The sequence below is a fragment of the Prinia subflava genome, chromosome 23 (assembly GCF_021018805.1).
Source record: "Prinia subflava isolate CZ2003 ecotype Zambia chromosome 23, Cam_Psub_1.2, whole genome shotgun sequence".
Taxonomy (NCBI): Eukaryota; Metazoa; Chordata; class Aves; order Passeriformes; family Cisticolidae; genus Prinia; species Prinia subflava.
The window spans coordinates 3885332-3901235 of NC_086269.1; the positions used below are offsets into that span (position 1 = coordinate 3885332).

The 15904-nt window shown below is 60.1% G+C and overlaps 2 protein-coding genes across 5 annotated transcripts; both read left to right on the forward strand.

Moving 5' to 3' along the window:
- The first annotated feature begins 29 nt into the window (after positions 1–29).
- FANCE (FA complementation group E) lies at positions 30–6696 on the forward strand. Of its 4 annotated transcripts, none has more exons than XM_063418551.1 (12): positions 30–163; positions 766–1003; positions 1291–1906; positions 1984–2028; positions 2286–2345; positions 2427–2570; positions 2651–2774; positions 3305–3380; positions 3511–3577; positions 3672–3797; positions 3904–3998; positions 4156–6696. In XM_063418551.1, exons 2-12 carry the CDS (start codon positions 780–782, stop codon positions 4157–4159), a joined length of 1581 nt encoding a protein of 526 aa, XP_063274621.1. In that variant the 5' UTR covers positions 30–163; positions 766–779; the 3' UTR covers positions 4160–6696. The 4 variants fall into 4 exon arrangements, 1 of the variants encoding a protein (XP_063274621.1); XR_010082935.1 differs by having other exon boundaries at positions 109–1003; positions 4156–4257; positions 4413–6696; XR_010082934.1 differs by having other exon boundaries at positions 109–1003; positions 4156–4252; positions 4413–6696.
- A 734-nt stretch (positions 6697–7430) lies between these two features.
- Positions 7431–15563, forward strand: LOC134561513 (inositol 1,4,5-triphosphate receptor associated 2-like). The gene is made up of 15 exons (XM_063418611.1): positions 7431–7671; positions 9710–9864; positions 10645–10691; positions 11085–11161; positions 11310–11373; positions 11667–11742; positions 11983–12010; positions 12629–12769; positions 12881–13012; positions 13273–13420; positions 13933–13985; positions 14565–14615; positions 14714–14796; positions 14878–14991; positions 15324–15563. The coding sequence occupies exons 2-15, from the start codon at positions 9743–9745 to the stop codon at positions 15481–15483; spliced, it is 1296 nt and encodes a 431-aa protein (XP_063274681.1). The 5' UTR covers positions 7431–7671; positions 9710–9742; the 3' UTR covers positions 15484–15563.
- Positions 15564–15904: the final 341 nt, after the last annotated feature.

Consider the following 15904-nt stretch of genomic DNA (forward strand, 5'->3'; position numbering starts at 1 on the left):
GGGGGGGACGGCGGTGTTTGGGTTGGAATTTAAGGAGTTTTTGCATGACGAGCTCGTTCGCGCGCGCTCCGTTCGCGTTTCCCGGGGCGGGGCCGGAAGCGGCGCCTTGGGGACAGCGGGAGGAGCGCGGCGGGGACACCCGGGGGAGTGACCAGTGACACCCGTGAGTGTGCCCGGGACTGCCGGGGGCACGGCAGTAACCGGGGCAGTGCTTGGGGCAGGGGGAGCCCCACCAGCAGCGCGGGTTGAGCTGGGGATGCGGGGGCTGCCGGCCACGGGGTGTTGGAGGGCACGGAGGGGCTCCTGGCTCTGACCGCAGTGACGCTCCCGCATCCTCGGCTGGGGAGGGAGGGTAAAGGCAGCCCCCGAAGGTGATGCTGGGGTCAGCATCCGGGCAGGTCGTCATTGTCCCGTGCCTCCCGAGTGTGACCCGTGTCCGGTTCTCTCCAGTGTGACCGCGGCCGTCTGTCCCGGCCGTGACCCGTGTGCGGCTCTCCCCCTTGTGTGTCCCCCGTGTCCGGCCGTGCCCCGTGTCCGGCTGTTCCCCGTGTGTGTGACCCGTGTCCGGCTATGTCCTGTGTGTGTCCCCCGTGTCTGGCCGTGCCCCGTGTCCGGCTGTCTCCCGTGTGTGTGCCCCATGTCCGGCTGTGCTCCATGTGTGTGCCCCGTGTGTGTACCCCGTGTGTGTGCCCCATGTCCGGCCGTGCCCCGTGTCCAGCCGTGCCCCGGCTGTGTGACCGTGTCCGCTGTCCCCGTGTCCCGCAGCCCCCGCCGCGCCGATGGAGCCCCGCTGCCCGCCCTGGCTGTGGCTCTGCCCCCGGCCGTGCCGCCTCCTGCTGCACGCCCTGTGCTCCGGGCCCGCCGGGGCGGCGGCCGCGCTGCGGGTGCTGCAGCGGGGCCAGCCCGGCCAGGGACCGGCGCAGGCGTTCCCCTGGCAGGCTCTCACCGCGGCCCTGTGCGCCCAGGAGCCCTCGCTGGAGGGGCCGCAGGACACCCTGGCTGTGTGAGTTGGACACTTTTCAAAACTCGGTGTTTTGCGGGGTTTTGGGTGTCAGGTGCACGATTTGGGAGAGCACATCCTCTTCCCCCGGTGCAGGGGGGCACACATACTTCCATATGTGAAATTGGGATCATAGCAGCGACCCACTGTGTCCCAGCTTGTGTGTGAAAAGCTGGTGAAGGCATTAAGTGCCTCCTCTTGCTCCCTGGTGCTGTGGGACTCTGCCCCACGGGGTTTGTTGTCATCAGGACAGGGGGATTTGCTCTGACTGCTCACCTCTCCTTTTCCAGCAAGCCACGGCTGCTGCTACTGCCTGTTCTGTGCCAGAGAAATTTCTTCTCCCTGCTCCTCGTGGTGCAGGATGCAGTGCCAGGGGACTGCCTTGACCGGCTGCTCCAGGCCTTGGAGCAGGATTCCCGTGTGGATCCCTGGGTGCATTCACTGGAGAATCTGCTCCGGCAGGGACTGAGGGCACAGGAGGGCTCCCCACGTCCCACTGCCCTGTCTTCTGCATGCCAGCAGCAGCTCAGGGGCCTGTGCCAGAAAATTGCCCAGAAGAAACCAGAGGGGCAAAGAAAATTGAACTGGTGCTTCAGTGAGCAGCCTGGTGCCCCTGAGTCTCAAGGTGGGAAGCGCAGTAGAGTGTCGGGGGAGAGCCTGGAGTTGGACAGTGAGATAGAGGAGAAGAGGCTGTTGCTGGAGGAGGTGGCATTTGAGCCCCTGGGGCCCCAGGAGTGTGCAGATGTGGCAGGAGTGGAAGAGGAAGTGCCCGAGGAGCCTTCAGAGGACACATCTGCTCAGAGCACAGATAAGGCTGCTCCAGACAGCTCCCAGCAGGATGCAGTGGGGGAGCTCAGGAAGATTTCCCAGACAGAGCTGGCAGCGGAGGTCCAGTCCTTTGTCCAGGTACTGTGTAGGGTCTGCAGTGCCCTTCCAGCCAGTGAGCCTTTACAGCCTGATTCCCATTCCTTCATTTCCCTCAGATGCATGGACAGAGGCTGAAAATGCTGCTGCTGCAGGAGTCCAGTGTAAGTGGCTGCTTCTGTCTCTCTGCTGGAGCTGATGCTCTAAACGGGCTCGTGCCAGGGCCTCGGAAGGGGTGGGAAAAGAGGTGGATTTAAATCTGGCTGGGGATAAAAAGTCTTTTTGGCACTTCCTCTGGGCTTGGGATACTGACACCTGCCTGCACCTTGCTGCCTGTGGGCTCACCCTGACAGCCATGGGGGGAAGGGGGAAGCCCTGGAGCCAAATTTTGTGGGTTGGTTTATTTGGTGTTTCCCTCCAGCACTCCGAGCTGCGCACCCCACCCGAGCTGAGCATCCTGAACAACTGCTCCCCCAGCCAGGTGAGCCCCAGCATCCCTGCTGCAGCTGCTGCAGGGGCCCTGCTGCTGTCCCTGATGCCCCATCCCCTCTGCCGTCCCCAGCTCGAGGGGCTGTGCTCCTTCCTCCAGCTCTCCACGTGCCCCGAGCCCCTCCTGGTGCGTTTCTGCAGCTGGCTGCTGGCTCTGAGCCCTGACCTCAGCTACAGCAGCGCAGCCACCCTGGCACAGCAGCTCTTCCTCAGGCGAGTACGTGCCAGGGCAGTGGAGCTTTGCTGCTCCCCATTTCTCTCTGCACTGTCCCCACCTCCTGCCTTTTCTGTCTCCAGGTCCTGTCCCTCGCCCAGCCGCCTTCCCGACACCTCATGGCTGCCCTCACCTCCTTTTGCTCCAAGTATTCCCATCCCTTGTGCCGTGTGCTGGTGGCTGCCGTGCTGCAGGAGCCAGGGGAAGGTGTGCTGTGCTGGTGGGAGCTGGAGAGGGGCCCCAGCTGCAGGGTGCTGTCGCTGGGAGGCATTTGAGGGGTTAGGAACCTTGGAGGCACGGGGCTGGTTTTTTCTGGGCAGGTGAACACATGGAGGTTGGGATGGGAGATGGGTTTACAGATGCCTGAGATGGAGTGGGAGGGTTGGCTAGGCTGGCTCCTGGCTTAATTTTTCCCACAGGACAATTCTCATGTTTCTGTGATTGGAGGGCTCCTGACAGCTCCTCATGCTCAGGACAGAGCTGCCCCAGGGTGGCTGTGCTGGTGTGAGGAGAGGTGAACCCCTGCCACAGCAGCATCCCCTTTTCCCAGAGACTGATGCTGTTCAAAGCCTTGCAAAGGAAGCAGGATTCTCCTGAGCAGTAGAAGGGGGCACTGCATGGTTTCTGCCTGTCCTGACTGGGACATACTCCTGTGAAGGGGTGCCAGGAGGGGCCAGGCACATCCCCATGGATTTGGCAGCCTCTGGAGGCTCTCCCCTGCTGCTTTGCCCCTGCAGGTGCCGAGCAGACCAAGCTGATGTGTGAGCTGGTGGAGGAGTGCCTGGAGCCACACTCTGTGCAGCTGCTGCTAAGGTGAGGGGTGACAGTGCCAACAGCTCTGCTTTGGCCTCACGCCTGCCTGGGTGGCTCCAGCTGGCTCCAGCCAGTTGGGGACACCAGCAAGGCCACGGAGCAGCACCTTTCCTCCTCCCTGTCCTTCCAGCCAGGTCTTGGAGGTGCCTTTGTCTGAGAAACTCCTGCCAGTACTGCAGGCCGTGCTGGGGCGCCAGGTGAGGGTCCCACCTTGTCCCACGGGTTTCTTTGATGCCTCCAGCAGTGCTGGAGCAGGGACCACTCTCCTGCCTGCCCCTGGCTCTTTTCCAGGAGGTGCTGCCCGCTGAGCTCTTGGATCTGCTGGTGCTGACTCTGTGCCAGCAGGCCCCAGCCTTCGCCACCTCGCTCAGCTTCGCCCAGCTGGTGACAGCCGTGCTCACGGTGTACCAGAGCCAGGTGAGCAGGGCCAGGCTCAGGTCCTGCAGCTCTGGGACACAGCCTAGAGGTCTCAGGCAGGGTCCTGGCAGGGCAGTGCCTTGAGCTCGTGCTGCCTCCGTGCCAGGTCAGCCCAGCTCAGCGGAGCAGCCTGGCTGCTGTCCTGGACCGGAGCAGCGCGGCGCTGAAGAAATCACTGCAGGCTGTGCTGGAAGGGGCCAGGTGAGGTGGGGACAGGGCTCCCTGTCCTGGGGGATGGCAGGCTCTGCCCCCTGGGCCACCCCAGGGCCTGGGAACCACGAGGTGCCAGAGCTGTGCAGTGCTGTGTGTGGCAGTGGCTTCCCTCTTCTTCCCTCTTCTTGATTTTGTCTTCTCTCAGGTGACCACCAAGAGGAATCGTGAGGTGACAGCTTCCTTGTGTGGAGGACACTCATTGCACAGCAGCAGCCACAGCCACCCTCACTGGGTTCCCCCTGGTGAGGTGGGACCCTGCGAGTGGGCTCTGCTCCCCACAGGGTGCCCAGGGCCTCCAGCAGCACCTGCTGTGAGGGGGCTCTTGCTGGGCAGTGCCATTCCAGCCCCCCACACTCCCTGGGGCTCAGAGGGGTCTTGGTTGAACAATTATTGTGTTTCCAGGCGTTTCTGTGTCTCTTCTGCCTTGGGCCTGCCATGCTCAGCAAGGTGACCTGGCCTTCCTGTGATGGGGGCAGACAGGACACAACCCAGGGAGGAGCTTCTGAGTTTTTACTGCCCAAAACATCACTGAGCGTTGATTTGAGGCTGCGTGAAGCTGAAAATTCTGGACTTAGTTCACTATCTTGATTTTACCTCAGCTCATTCCAAGGCACGAGCTCTGTGCACATCCACATTCCTCCCCAACAGCCAAACCAGTTTCGGAGTGGTGCAGGCTGGGCTGCTGCTTTGTGTATCTGATCTGCTGGGATTTACAGATCTCTGGGTGCAGGAGAGTGGGATTTAGCTGAATTCCAGCTGAATTTAGCTGGAAAATTTCTGTGTTCTGCTTTAAATCCACCTCTCTTTCCTGTTTGCCTGGCCTGTGAGGGGCCTGGCTGTGTGTGGCGCATTTCTGGTGATGGTGACACTACTCACTGCCCTAAAAGAAAGTGCTTGTATGGCATGACTCTGCTCAAAATTCTGTTCTGTATTCTTGAAAGTACCCACTGCAAACCTCATCTAGGCACCTCCTGGTCTGAGAACTGGGAAGAACAGAGTGGAGACTCAGGCAGACAGGACTAGGGTTTCAATGGAGGTTTTGAAGCATTGCATACTTCAGGAGCTATGTAAAAATCCATAAACATCTACAAAGTGAGAATTCAAACATGCAGGTGTGACGTGTGACTGCTTCAGCTTTGCTCATTAATGTTTAGATCCCAGCCAGAGGAAGGAAACTCTGAAGCATTAGGTGACGCTCCTAAGGCTGAGAGCACAGATTTCTTTATGTAAGACTCTCTTAAGCTATTTTAGGTGACAGTGGACTGATGAGGCTTCAAAGTCCGCATTAGCTGGAGGATAGAAGCCTCCAGGGAGCCAGATTGTTGATGTGTTTGCATTCCAGTGAGTTAGTGGCTGAGTATAGTGAAGCTATTGTAGGGCTGCCCAAAACACGACATAAATAGAAATTGTGCCCTGATCATCAAGGTCTAAGCCTGCTCTTGTGGCTTTATTAGGTAGCAGGCTCTGATCTTTGCAGTTTCCCTGCAGAGCTTCTACCAAGTGACCTCGGTGTCATTGTCCCCGGTGCTCTGGCTGTGGCTGGCGGTCACATAGAGGTGGCCACTGGCTTGTGGCAAGAGCCTTCTTAGCCCTGGTTTGGCTCTTGGCTGCAGCTTATCGTGTGCTGTGGGTTCCTCTGAGGTGTAGTTAACTCCTCATGCAGATAACAATCACAGAAGGAGAACTGGGAGCAAACCCTGGGGACGCTGCACATACTGGGGGAAGGCTGCTTGTTTATAGGTTGGCAGCACCTACACAGAAAACTTTACTTTTGACTCCTCTTGACCCTTTCAAGAGCTTTAGAATCCATCCTGAAGAGCGCAGGGAGGTGGATGCAGCATAAAACATCAGTCAGATTTTATGGTTCAGCAGAATCTTGGCCAAGGGTGGCGGCAGTGCCAGGACTGGCTCTGTCCTTGTCCTGATTTAAGAGTGGTGGTGGTGAAGGAATGGTCTGAAGCTTTATCTGAGACCTTTCCTAGGCTGGAGGTAGAAGGCAGCGTGTGATTTTCAGCCAGTTGTGCTTATTATACTTGGCAGTGGCTCCTTACCTGCTTCCTCTTCTGTTTATAGGTTTAACTTCACATTATAGAGGGGAATTCCCTTTTTGGTCTAGTAGTTCTTGGGGGTTTTTTGAAGGAAATTCATCATATGCAATTGCATGGCTTGTCTGTCCACTCTGCTGCTTCCTCACCCTCCACAGGGATTTTTGAACCACTTTAAAGCCAAGATGATTCCTCCACCCCCCAGGTGCCTTCGTGGGGCTGTGGTCAGGCAGCAGAGACCCTCTCTGGGGTGAGCAGGGGTGTGGGGTCCGTGGATGTTAAATACCAGAGCCATGTAGGAGCCTTGTTGGAAAGGGCTGAAACTCACTGGCTTTCCTGAAAATGTCCTGTATCCCTCCCCCAAGGGGCTGCCCCTCTCCAAAGAGGAGCTCCAGGTTGTTGCTGTATCCCCTCTTGCAGCAGTTCCAGGGGTCACCTCACTTCTCCCTGGAGGTAGCTGCGTGTCCAGGGACAGCCTGCTGATCTCATGTGCAATCCCCAACACGCTGATGCAGTTCTGCCTGGAAACCTGGCGCTGTGACACCCAAATGTGAGGCTGAGCTGCTCTGAGGAAGCCTCAGGAGTATTTATTTTTTTCACTTGGGATTTAAAACTGAATAAAAAGAGCCATTTTCATTCTTGTTTGGGTTTTTTGGTTTGGTTTGGTTTTTTGTGGGGTTTTTTTTTTTTTTTGTGTGTGTGTGTGTGTCTGGTGTTTTGTTTTTTGGTTTTTTGTGGGGTTTTGTTTGTTTGTTTGTTTGTTTTTTGGGGTTTTTTTCTGACAATCTTTTAATCACAAGACAAGAATCGTGTTCTCTCTTGGGTAGCCAGGTGGCTGCCAGGTCCCTGTCAGCTAGGGAAGCCAGGGCCACAGAAAGGTGAATTCAGGGAGGGCTGGGGAGCTGTTTTGTGCTTGGGCCCCTGCATAGACCTGTAAATCATGCTTGCCTCATCAGTGGCAGCAGTGTCAGCCTGAGCAGCTTTTTTCCAAGAAGTGGATAATCCAGATGACCACACTGTGATCTGAGCTGCGAGTTTAGCTCAGCTTCAGGTGCCCTGGAAGATGCTGCTGCTGTGGCTGCTGTGAGGGACCTGGCTGGAAGGAAGGAGGACAGGGGACAAAGGCAGAGCCCGCAGCCACATGCTGCCACCCATCCCCTTGGGCTGGAGCTCTCCCAGTGGGGTCTCGTTCCTCCCTGCTGAACAGGTCTGTGTGAGGGGAACTGGGCTGCTTTTCCTTGCTGGAGGCTCTGGGATACTTAGATTGCAGTCACGGTTTAGCTGCTCCCAGCTTAAAAATAAGAATTCCATCCCTGCATGCTTTTAGTGAATGCTTTTAGAGGCTCTTTGGACGGCGTGGTTTGTGAGCAGGGGCATTGCCTCTTGTGAGCCCTCCCCTGAGCGTGGGAGGGAACAGAGGCGCCAGTGCCATCGTGTCCTTGGGTCTGTGTCCCCCAGGGAGCAGCCCTGGGCCTGCCAGGACACCAGAGCAGAGGCCAGGGAGCCTGAGGTGCTGCCTGGTACAGCTGCTGCTCCTGGGGCTCTCTGCACAGGTGTCCATCCTCCACTCCCCTCGTTTTGTAACCCCTGGGGCTGCGTTCTGGGCTCTCACTCAGGTGAGTCAGAGCCTGGGCAGCGCCGGCACTGGGGGATGCTGTGTGCCCTCTCAGGGCTGAGGAGGTCTGCAGACCCCGGGGGGGTCCCCTGGGCTCCTTGGGCGTGGGGGGGCAGCAGCAGCTGCCTCCTGGTAGTGCTGAACACGGAGCTGTAAGCTCATTAGGGGAAGAAAGCAGCTTTGGAGGACGTGATGGATTTGAGCAAAGGGGATGGGGCAATGGGGGGCTGCCAGGGGGAAATGGGGCTGCTCAGAAGGGCAGGAGGGGTGGGGGTCCTGGGCAGAGGGGCTTCCCTGCATCACCAAGTAAGATGCTACAGGGGCTCCTCATCAGCCATTCTGGCTGAGCCTGGTGCTGGGCCCCCCATGAAAGCACGGGGGGATCCCCCGTCCCTCCTGAGTGCCCCCACCCTGCCCTGAGCCTCCTGCCCTGGCGATGCTGAGGCTCAGCTCAGCTCCGCAGACACGCACGGAGCAGTCCCGGCTTTTCCCAGCCCTGTCCCCTCCCCGGAGCGGGTGCAGGGTCTGGCCCCTCACCAAGAGCAGAGGTTTCCTGGCCACCTGCGGACCACTGTGCCCGCCCTGGCCGGCGCGGGGAGCTCCCAGCCGCTCTCATGCATCTCCTTTAAAGGCCTGCTCTGGTCGGGCTCGCCCCCGGCAGCTCCGTCTGCCGCAGATGCGGTCGCGGTGCCCCGCGGGGAGGCTCCGCCGCCGGCAGCGAGCGCCGTGCGGGGCCCCCGGAGCCGCGACCGCCGGCCACGCGTGTCCCCTGAGCCCTCCCGGGGCCCATGGGGGCCCCACAGAGCTGAGGGCCGGCTCCGAGCTGGGTGGCACCTTCGGCTGCTTGAGAGGAGTTTGGGCAGGTAATGATGTCCCGGGGAGCGCTCGGCTGTCGCGGAGTTGAGGGAGAGCGCCCGGTCTGGCATCTCAGGGGGTTCCTTATGCTAAACCAGCTGCGCGTCTCGTATCTTTTCCATCTGCAACACAAAGATAAGGAGCGGGTGTCTGTGAGGCTGTCAGAGCCGTGGGAAAGCAGCAGCCCGCAGGGTCTGCCGGCTGTGATGGATTGAGCGCTTCGCGGCAGGGCCCAGCCCTCCAGAGCATCTGATGCTCCTGCTGTGAGGAGTTTGGCTGATCCCTGCTGCCTGGAGGCCTCGGCCCCTGGGTGGAGGTGTCAGCGATGATTCTTAGTGTATAGGTGTGAAATGGGCTGGGTTCGACAGGTGCCAAGTGCTGCTTTTTGCTCCCTCATCAGAACTGAGCAGGCGCTGGGAGGTGGGTGCTGGCCCTGCTCGGTGCTGGCCCTGATGGTGCTGGGGTGACCTACACTGAGCTCGGCCCACGTGGGGCTTCAAGCAGCCCCTGCTCTCTGTCCCCCTAAATCTCTCCTGCATTTCTTGTCCTGGACAAAAAAATTCACCTCCTGTCCTAAATCTGCACATCCATGGGCTCAGCCTGCGAGGAGTCACTGCGGGACAGTCCCTGGTGCACGGTGACTTCACCCTGGGCTATGAGAAGGACTTTGTGGACTTCCTGCATTTTTCTCTGATTCTTTAAACGTTGTAGAACAGCTTAAACGAGTTGCCTGAGCTCCCTTATATTTGGAAAATCTTTTATATTTGTCTCTCCTGTCTGCAGCCTGGAGAACAGGGAGTTGCTCTCACTCTGCACCGGGTGCTCGCACTGGTTTGGGGGCTGCAAATTCACCTCCCCCCATGAAGCTGACCCACATCACAAGCCCAAAATATGAGGATTGCCCTGAGGGAAGGAAATGGGGGTGGCAAGCAGGAAAGTCCACCCTCAGCACTGCCCAGAGATGAGGCTTGTGTTGAATTCCTCACTTGCCTTGGTCCATGCCCGCCCAAACCCCACCAGCCTCCCCCTGAATCCCGGCGGGCCTCCCCACCTCTTTCCCCACAGATGCCTCCACGCTAAGCACAGGAGCTCGAAGCTCCTGCTGGGTGAGAAAACGCTTTAAAAATATAACATTTAGAGGCGTTCTCCATCTGCGCGCAGCTAATGTGGGTCTCTCACGATAGGTGTGCTGGTCCTGGAGCCTCTGCACTTCGCAAATGAAGCCCCTCGGGGGGACCTCGCCGGGACAGGGGGAGGAGGAGGAGCAGGGAGCGGCCCAGGGGCGGCGGCGGCGGCAGCGGCACAGGACGAGCTGCCGACCCAGCCCCTCACCGCGGAGGTACGTGCACAAAAAACTCACCCAGCCGCTCTTGGGGTGCCAGAGAGGATGGGACCGTGATGGCAGTGCCAGGCAAGGGACACTGAGCATCGCTGTGGCATGGTGGCCCCTTCCCCTGCAGCCACTGCTCACCGGGAGGTGAGGAGGAAGCCCTGCTGCAGCTCTTTCCAGAGCCGGGGTAAAAGTTTGGGGGTTCAAACTCTCTCCCAGCGTGGGGCTGCAGAGGGCTCTTTGCACAGCAACCCCTGTATCTCCCCGCTCTGCTGACCTGCCATCCCCGGTGGCCTCCAGCATCAGTGAGCAGGGATGCTACAGAGCTGCCAGACCTTCTGGACAGGGTTTGGGGGTGACAAACCTGTCCCAGTGCACTTTGAAGGGGGCCTGCCATCCCCATGGGGATGCTGTGAGGTGGTGCCCGGGCTCTGGGTTTGTTGTGGTGCTCACAGTGAGGTCCTCTTGGCATCCAGAGGGAAAGGAAAAAAAAAAAAAAAAACGGAGAAGATTGCTGAGGCAGAGTACGGCAGAGCTGCTTGGTGACTCATTGCTGGCTGGAAACCGCTCCGGCGGGTCCGCCGTGGGGCTCTGCGGCGGCCGCAGGAGTGGAGGGAACGGCTCGCCCGGGCAAGCAGAGCGAACGGGGGCGGAGCAGGCTGCGGAGGATGCTCGGGAAGGACTCAGGTCCGGGGCAGCCCCATCGAGGGAGCTGGGGGAGTGTAGGGGGTGGGATGCCGCCGATGCTTCCTGAGTTTCTTTAGTGCTTACCCGGGATTCCCTCCACAGGGAGCAGCAGGCAGAGCTGGCCGGGCTCCCCGCATCTCCGGATGAAGGTAAGGGCAGCCCAGGCGGGGATGGGGTCAGAAGAGCGGGTTCTCCACCCTCCCTCTCTGAGCAGCAGGAGGGCGTCCCCCAGCCTGGCAGCACCTACCTGCAACCCCCTCCAGCCCTGAGACCCCAACCCCATCCCCTGGATTTGCTTCATCAGCTGTACCCCACCCTCTGCACTGCATCCCTTGCCCTCCTCCCCCTGCCCTGGTCCAGTTTAGCTCCAGCTCCCTTAATCCCACAGGGATATTTTGGGGGGTACCTGCCACCTCACATCCCTTGGGAGCCTGCAGGCTGCAGAAGTGCCAGTGGCAGTTTTGGGGGGGTCTCTCCTGAAGCGGTGCCAGGCTGGGGAGGGGACCCTGCTGCCCAGCTCTCACCACCCTTTCTGTCCCCAGGCAGGATGAGCAGTCCCCAGGGACACCCAGCTGGGGCTTTGGCCACGAGTGAGCAGAGCGTGGATCAAGTCAGCGAGGTGAGAGGGAGGGGGAAACAGGTGGGGGGCCTTCCCTGCCTGGTTCCTTGGGCTCAGCCAGGCCCGCAGCCCCTCTGTGCTGGTGTTCTTGGGATGCTGTGCAGCACCAGGGACAGGTTTGCTCCAACAGCACCTTTGTGCCTCTCAGGATCCAGGCAGGGCCGTGCAGGAGCCGGCTGTGCACCCTGGGGACAGTGACAGGACTAAAGAAGGTGGGTGAGTCCCCATCCCACATTCCAGCTGGGTCCACTTAGGAGAAGGCTTGAAGTGGTTGGGGACGAGCATGGGAACATGTTCTGATGAGGGTCATCTCCCTTGGTGGGGACATGGGGAAGGGGAGACAGGCCTGGGAGGACCTAAAGCCCCCCTGATGCTGGGGAAAGGATTGGGATTGTTCCAAAAGATGGGCACCTACCTCTGCTAAGACAGGAGGGCAGAGGGAGGAGGGAAGGCCAAGGGAAAGCCCTCACATGTGGTCTCTTGTGGCCCCACTGCCTTCCTGCAGATGCTGAAACCCCGGAGGAGCCACTGCTGAGTCTCCCCAGTGAGCTCTCAGTGCTGGACAGACTTGGCTTGAACAGGTAAGACCAGTGAGCACCGGCATCCCTCCGGGGGCTACAGGACAGGGTGTACCAGGGCACAGCACAGCTCAGAGATTGGACTTTCCTCCTTTTCCATTGCACAAGAATTGCTGTCCACACAATGGGCACTTGGCTTCCCACTTCTCGTGGTGGCTGCCACCCCTGGGAGCAGAACAAGGGCATTTTCAGCACGCAGTCCCCATGATGCCTCCATCCCTGACAGCACTTCTCTTTCTGCAGGGTGGCTTTGACAGAGCAGGATCTGGAGGTGAGGGCTGCTGGGGGCCGTGGGTGGGCTGGGGAAGGGGGACACCAGGACAGACACCTTGCTGGCTCACAGTCCCGTGGCTGTGCCCTGCTCCTTCAGGCACCGCAGTCCCCTGGCAGCCGCCTTATAAACCCTTTCCCAGAGATGCTTTTGGCGTTTGGAGGCAGCTGCATTTCCATGAGTCCGTCCTCTGCATGCCCGGCAATCCCACAAAGAGCTCTGCAGCTGCTGAAGAGCGCCCTTAGCCGGGGAGGCGGCAGCAGCCACGCTAATAAAAATAATTTCCCTGCGAGTGCCAGGGCTGAGTCAGGCTCAGCCGTCAGGTGGGACCCGCAGCGAGGGCTGGCGTCTGCCCGGCGCGTGCTCTTGCCAGCAGGGCTCAGGATTTCCATGCCTTATCTGCTGCCTGGGGGACGTGTCTCCCTGGCATCTCAAGGGACTGTCCTCAGCATGCAGCAGCCTAAAGGGTGCTGGAGCTAGGCAAGTGCTAATTATCTTTAGTGCTGCCCTCTTTGGTGGCACTCTGGGAGGTCTGTCTGTGCCTTGGGGACAGCAGCACATGGCCCTGGTGGCTTCCCTTCTCCCCCCTGTGCCCCCTCTCACCTCCTCACCCCACAGGCAGCCTTTGCCCACCTCGCCCTGGCTTTTCGCTGCGACACGTTCACCCTGCAGCAACGGGTGCAGGTGGAGAAACGGGCACGGGATGCAGCAGAGGAAAACATCCAGGAGGAGCTGGGGCAGTGCCGAGCTGCCCTGGAGGTAGGCGGGCACCAGGGCAGGGGGCTGGCGTGTGCTGGGATCACCCAGCCCCGGAGGGGTTTGGACACCACAGAGCGCCACCTCCAGCAGCTCCATCCTTTCCCCCCACAGAGGCTGGGCCGGTCCTGTGCCAGTGCAGGCTGCAAGGAGACGCTGGAGCAGCTGCAGCACAACCTGGCCGTGCTGTCAGCGGCCGTTGGGCGGGCAACCAGTGCTGCGGAGAAGCTGGGGGCTGTGCACCAGGTGTGTACACACCCAGGGCTGGGAGGTGCTACAGACAGGCCTGGAAACTCATCCCTGGCCTTGCTGGGCTTTGTCCCTCCTCCTCACAGTGCTGGTCTTGAGCTCAGATTTGCCCTTGCCAGGGTGCAAGGGATCCATCTGCCTGCCCTTGGGAGCAGGAGGGGGATGCTCTGCACTCCCTGGGTGGAGGCACCGTGGGATGCACAGGGAGGGACCTGGCTCTGTAGGGGGCCCTGATCCCCCATCCCGCCTGGCTGCAGGAGGCCCGGATGAGCCGAGCAGCAGAGGTGATGGTCCAGCACGTGGAGAACCTGAAGCGGCACCACATGCGGGAGCACGCGGAGCTGGAGGAGATGAAGCGCCTGATCCAGCAGAACTCCCGCAACCGGCAGCTGGCGGAGACCCAGGGTGAGGTGGGCTCTGCCACCGGGGCCCGTGCAGGGATTGCACTGAGCAGCCCTGCAGGGATTGCACCCAGCAGCCCTGCAGGGTTTGGTCCCCAGCCCCTCTGGGGGGTCACGGTGACGCTGCAGCACAGAGGCAGGGGGTGGTGTGAGCTGAGGACTGGTGGTGAGGAACAGCTGATGGTGGTGAAGGGGACAGCTGAGGACAGTTGTGAGGGGACAGGGGAACAGCAGATCAGTGTGGGAGCAGGTGCTGGTGGCTGGAGAGCCATAACCCAGCTGGGAATGCAGGGCAGTGGGGCCCCATGCACAAAAAGGACTCTGTTCCTGAACACCAAGCCCCACACGTGCCATTGCTGTGCACGGGACCAGGTCCCGCTGCCCAGGGCACCACCTGTGCCAGGCACAGAGCCCATGGCCAGGACAGCTCTCAGTGGCAGGGAGCTTTGTGACTGTCTGTTATCAGCCCTATCTTATGTTGGGGGACGATGTAAGGTGGCTTCTCTTTGCTCCCAGATGATGTGGAGCCACGGCTGAGACCTCACCCCCTGAAGAGAACTTTCCAGCAGGTAACTGGTCCCAGTTCAGGATTCTCAGAGCTACTGCCTCCCCATGCCCTGTCACCCTCCCTCAGCTGGCTGTTCCCACATACCCACTTGTCCCCAAACAATGCCACTGCAGCCAACTGCCTGCTGCAGGGAAGATCTGCTGGAAGTGCCAGGGATGAGGGAAAACGTAGGGGCAGCCTTGGAGGGGTAGACAGACAGGGTGCCCAGCAAACTGGGGGCTGCTTGTGCAAGAGATCTTAGGCAGATCCTTCTTCCATTGCAGGGTCACAGTGCAAGAGCCACAGGCTTGGCTGTTCTTTAGCACCAGCTTGAATCTGACACTGATTCCCCTATAGCTCAAGAGGTGGGGAGAGGGTTAGGCAGCCCCACCAGGACAGCTTGCAGCAGTAATGACAGGCACAAACCTCTTGGCTTTGACCTTCCCTGGCTTTCCACCTTCCCCTCCTACCTCCAGCAGGAGCTGGCAGTGTCCCGTGGTGTCCCTTGCCCGTGCTGGGGGGGTGATGGGGAAGGAGGAGGTGAGGAGCAGCTGCACAGGGGGTGAGGGAGCACTGCTCACCCCCAGCCCCTCTGTTGCAGGGGTCTGCCCGCCGCAGGGTCAGCATCGCCGTCATCCCCAAGCAGCTCCTGGTAAGGACGTTGGGTGGGGACAGCCAGGGGCTGAGTCCCCAGGCTCGGTGACACCGGGGCTCCGTGTCCCCACTGATGCTGCCACCTTGGGTGCCCAGCCAGGTGCCAGCCTTGAGAGCCGAGCAGCCCCAGCAGCTGACCTGGAGCCAGAGGCGGCCCAGCGCTGGCCCAGCACCCAGAGGTAACTGCGCTGGGTGGCCGGGCAGCCACGGCACAGCTGCCACTGGCCCATGTGGGACTGCACCCTCCTCTTCCTCCTCAGGACTGAGCTGGAGCCACAGGGCCAGGACAGCGCCGTGACCGGGAAGCTGGTGGCAGAGGCAGATGGCAGAGGCTCAAGCACTGGGGATGAGGAGCCAGAGCAGCTTGAACTGACGTGAGCAGCACCCTGCGTGTGCCCAGCATCCCCTCATGGCTGCTGGCCTCTCTGTGGCTCCCCAGGAGGCCAGAAATTGGGCAGGGGCTGGGGGATTTGGTGGTGGAAAGCTGGGATGTTGCTTGGCTGCCTCAGCTCAGCCCCGCTGTGCCTCAGTTTTGCCTGTGCATTGTGGGTTGCCCATGCCCTCCTCAGGCTTGTTCACCTGGGTTTGTAAAAGGGCCAGTGAGGTTTGGGGCTGAGTTAAACATCCTCCTTGTCCCCAGATGGGATGCAGGTGGGATTTGCTCTCTCCCACGGATGACAAGTGTCCCTGGTCACCTTCTCCCCAGGTCCAAGGGGTCTGCAGCGGAGCTCTGGCGTCCCTGGCTCTTCTTCCCACAGCACTACTGGGTTTTCTTCTGGCTGCTTCTCCTGAGCATCGCCTTCCTCCTCCTCATCCGTGTCCTGGAGTTGCAGCGGCTGCAGTCTGCAGCCTCATCCAAGGCCTAGCTGGACCAGGGAGGGGAAGCTGAGAGACATCTCTGCTCCTCCCCCATGTCCTAAACCACCAAAACCCTAGAATAATAAAACGGGAGGAAAAATTGGGGGAATTGTAATGACGGAGCAGGGGTAGGACCTAAGGTAGGATCTGTGGTAGGATCTAAGATATGGCTGGCACCTCCATATAATCCTGAAGGGGTCAGGGAGCTGCAGAAGCTCCCACTGCTGCAGTGAGTTGCCTGTTCTCAGTACACCAAGCGGTGCAGGGGTGCTCCCACACATCTCCTGAGCTGGGGACAGCTCGGGCTGCCCACAGCCGTGGGTTTGCTTTAGAGCCGCGTCCCTCAGTGCCACCACATGCCCTCAGTCCCTGCTGTAATTCACATCTTTGCTGCTGTCCGGGGCACAGGGCTGGGGCTGGAAGGCGCAG

What these genes read in the sequence shown, in the direction of transcription:
- FANCE (XM_063418551.1), top strand. Translation starts at nt 780, where the DNA reads ATGGAGCCCCGCTGCCCGCCCTGGCTGTGGCTCTGCCCCCGGCCGTGC. An exon ending in CCGCAGGACACCCTGGCTGT is followed by an intron (nt 1,004 to 1,290) that starts GTGAGTTGGACA and finishes CTCCTTTTCCAG; the next exon opens with CAAGCCACGGCTGCTGCTAC. An exon ending in AGGCCGTGCTGGGGCGCCAG is followed by an intron (nt 3,578 to 3,671) that starts GTGAGGGTCCCA and finishes GCTCTTTTCCAG; the next exon opens with GAGGTGCTGCCCGCTGAGCT.
- LOC134561513 (XM_063418611.1), top strand. Translation starts at nt 9,743, where the DNA reads ATGAAGCCCCTCGGGGGGACCTCGCCGGGACAGGGGGAGGAGGAGGAG. An exon ending in GACAGACTTGGCTTGAACAG is followed by an intron (nt 11,743 to 11,982) that starts GTAAGACCAGTG and finishes CTCTTTCTGCAG; the next exon opens with GGTGGCTTTGACAGAGCAGG. An exon ending in TCATCCCCAAGCAGCTCCTG is followed by an intron (nt 14,616 to 14,713) that starts GTAAGGACGTTG and finishes TTGGGTGCCCAG; the next exon opens with CCAGGTGCCAGCCTTGAGAG.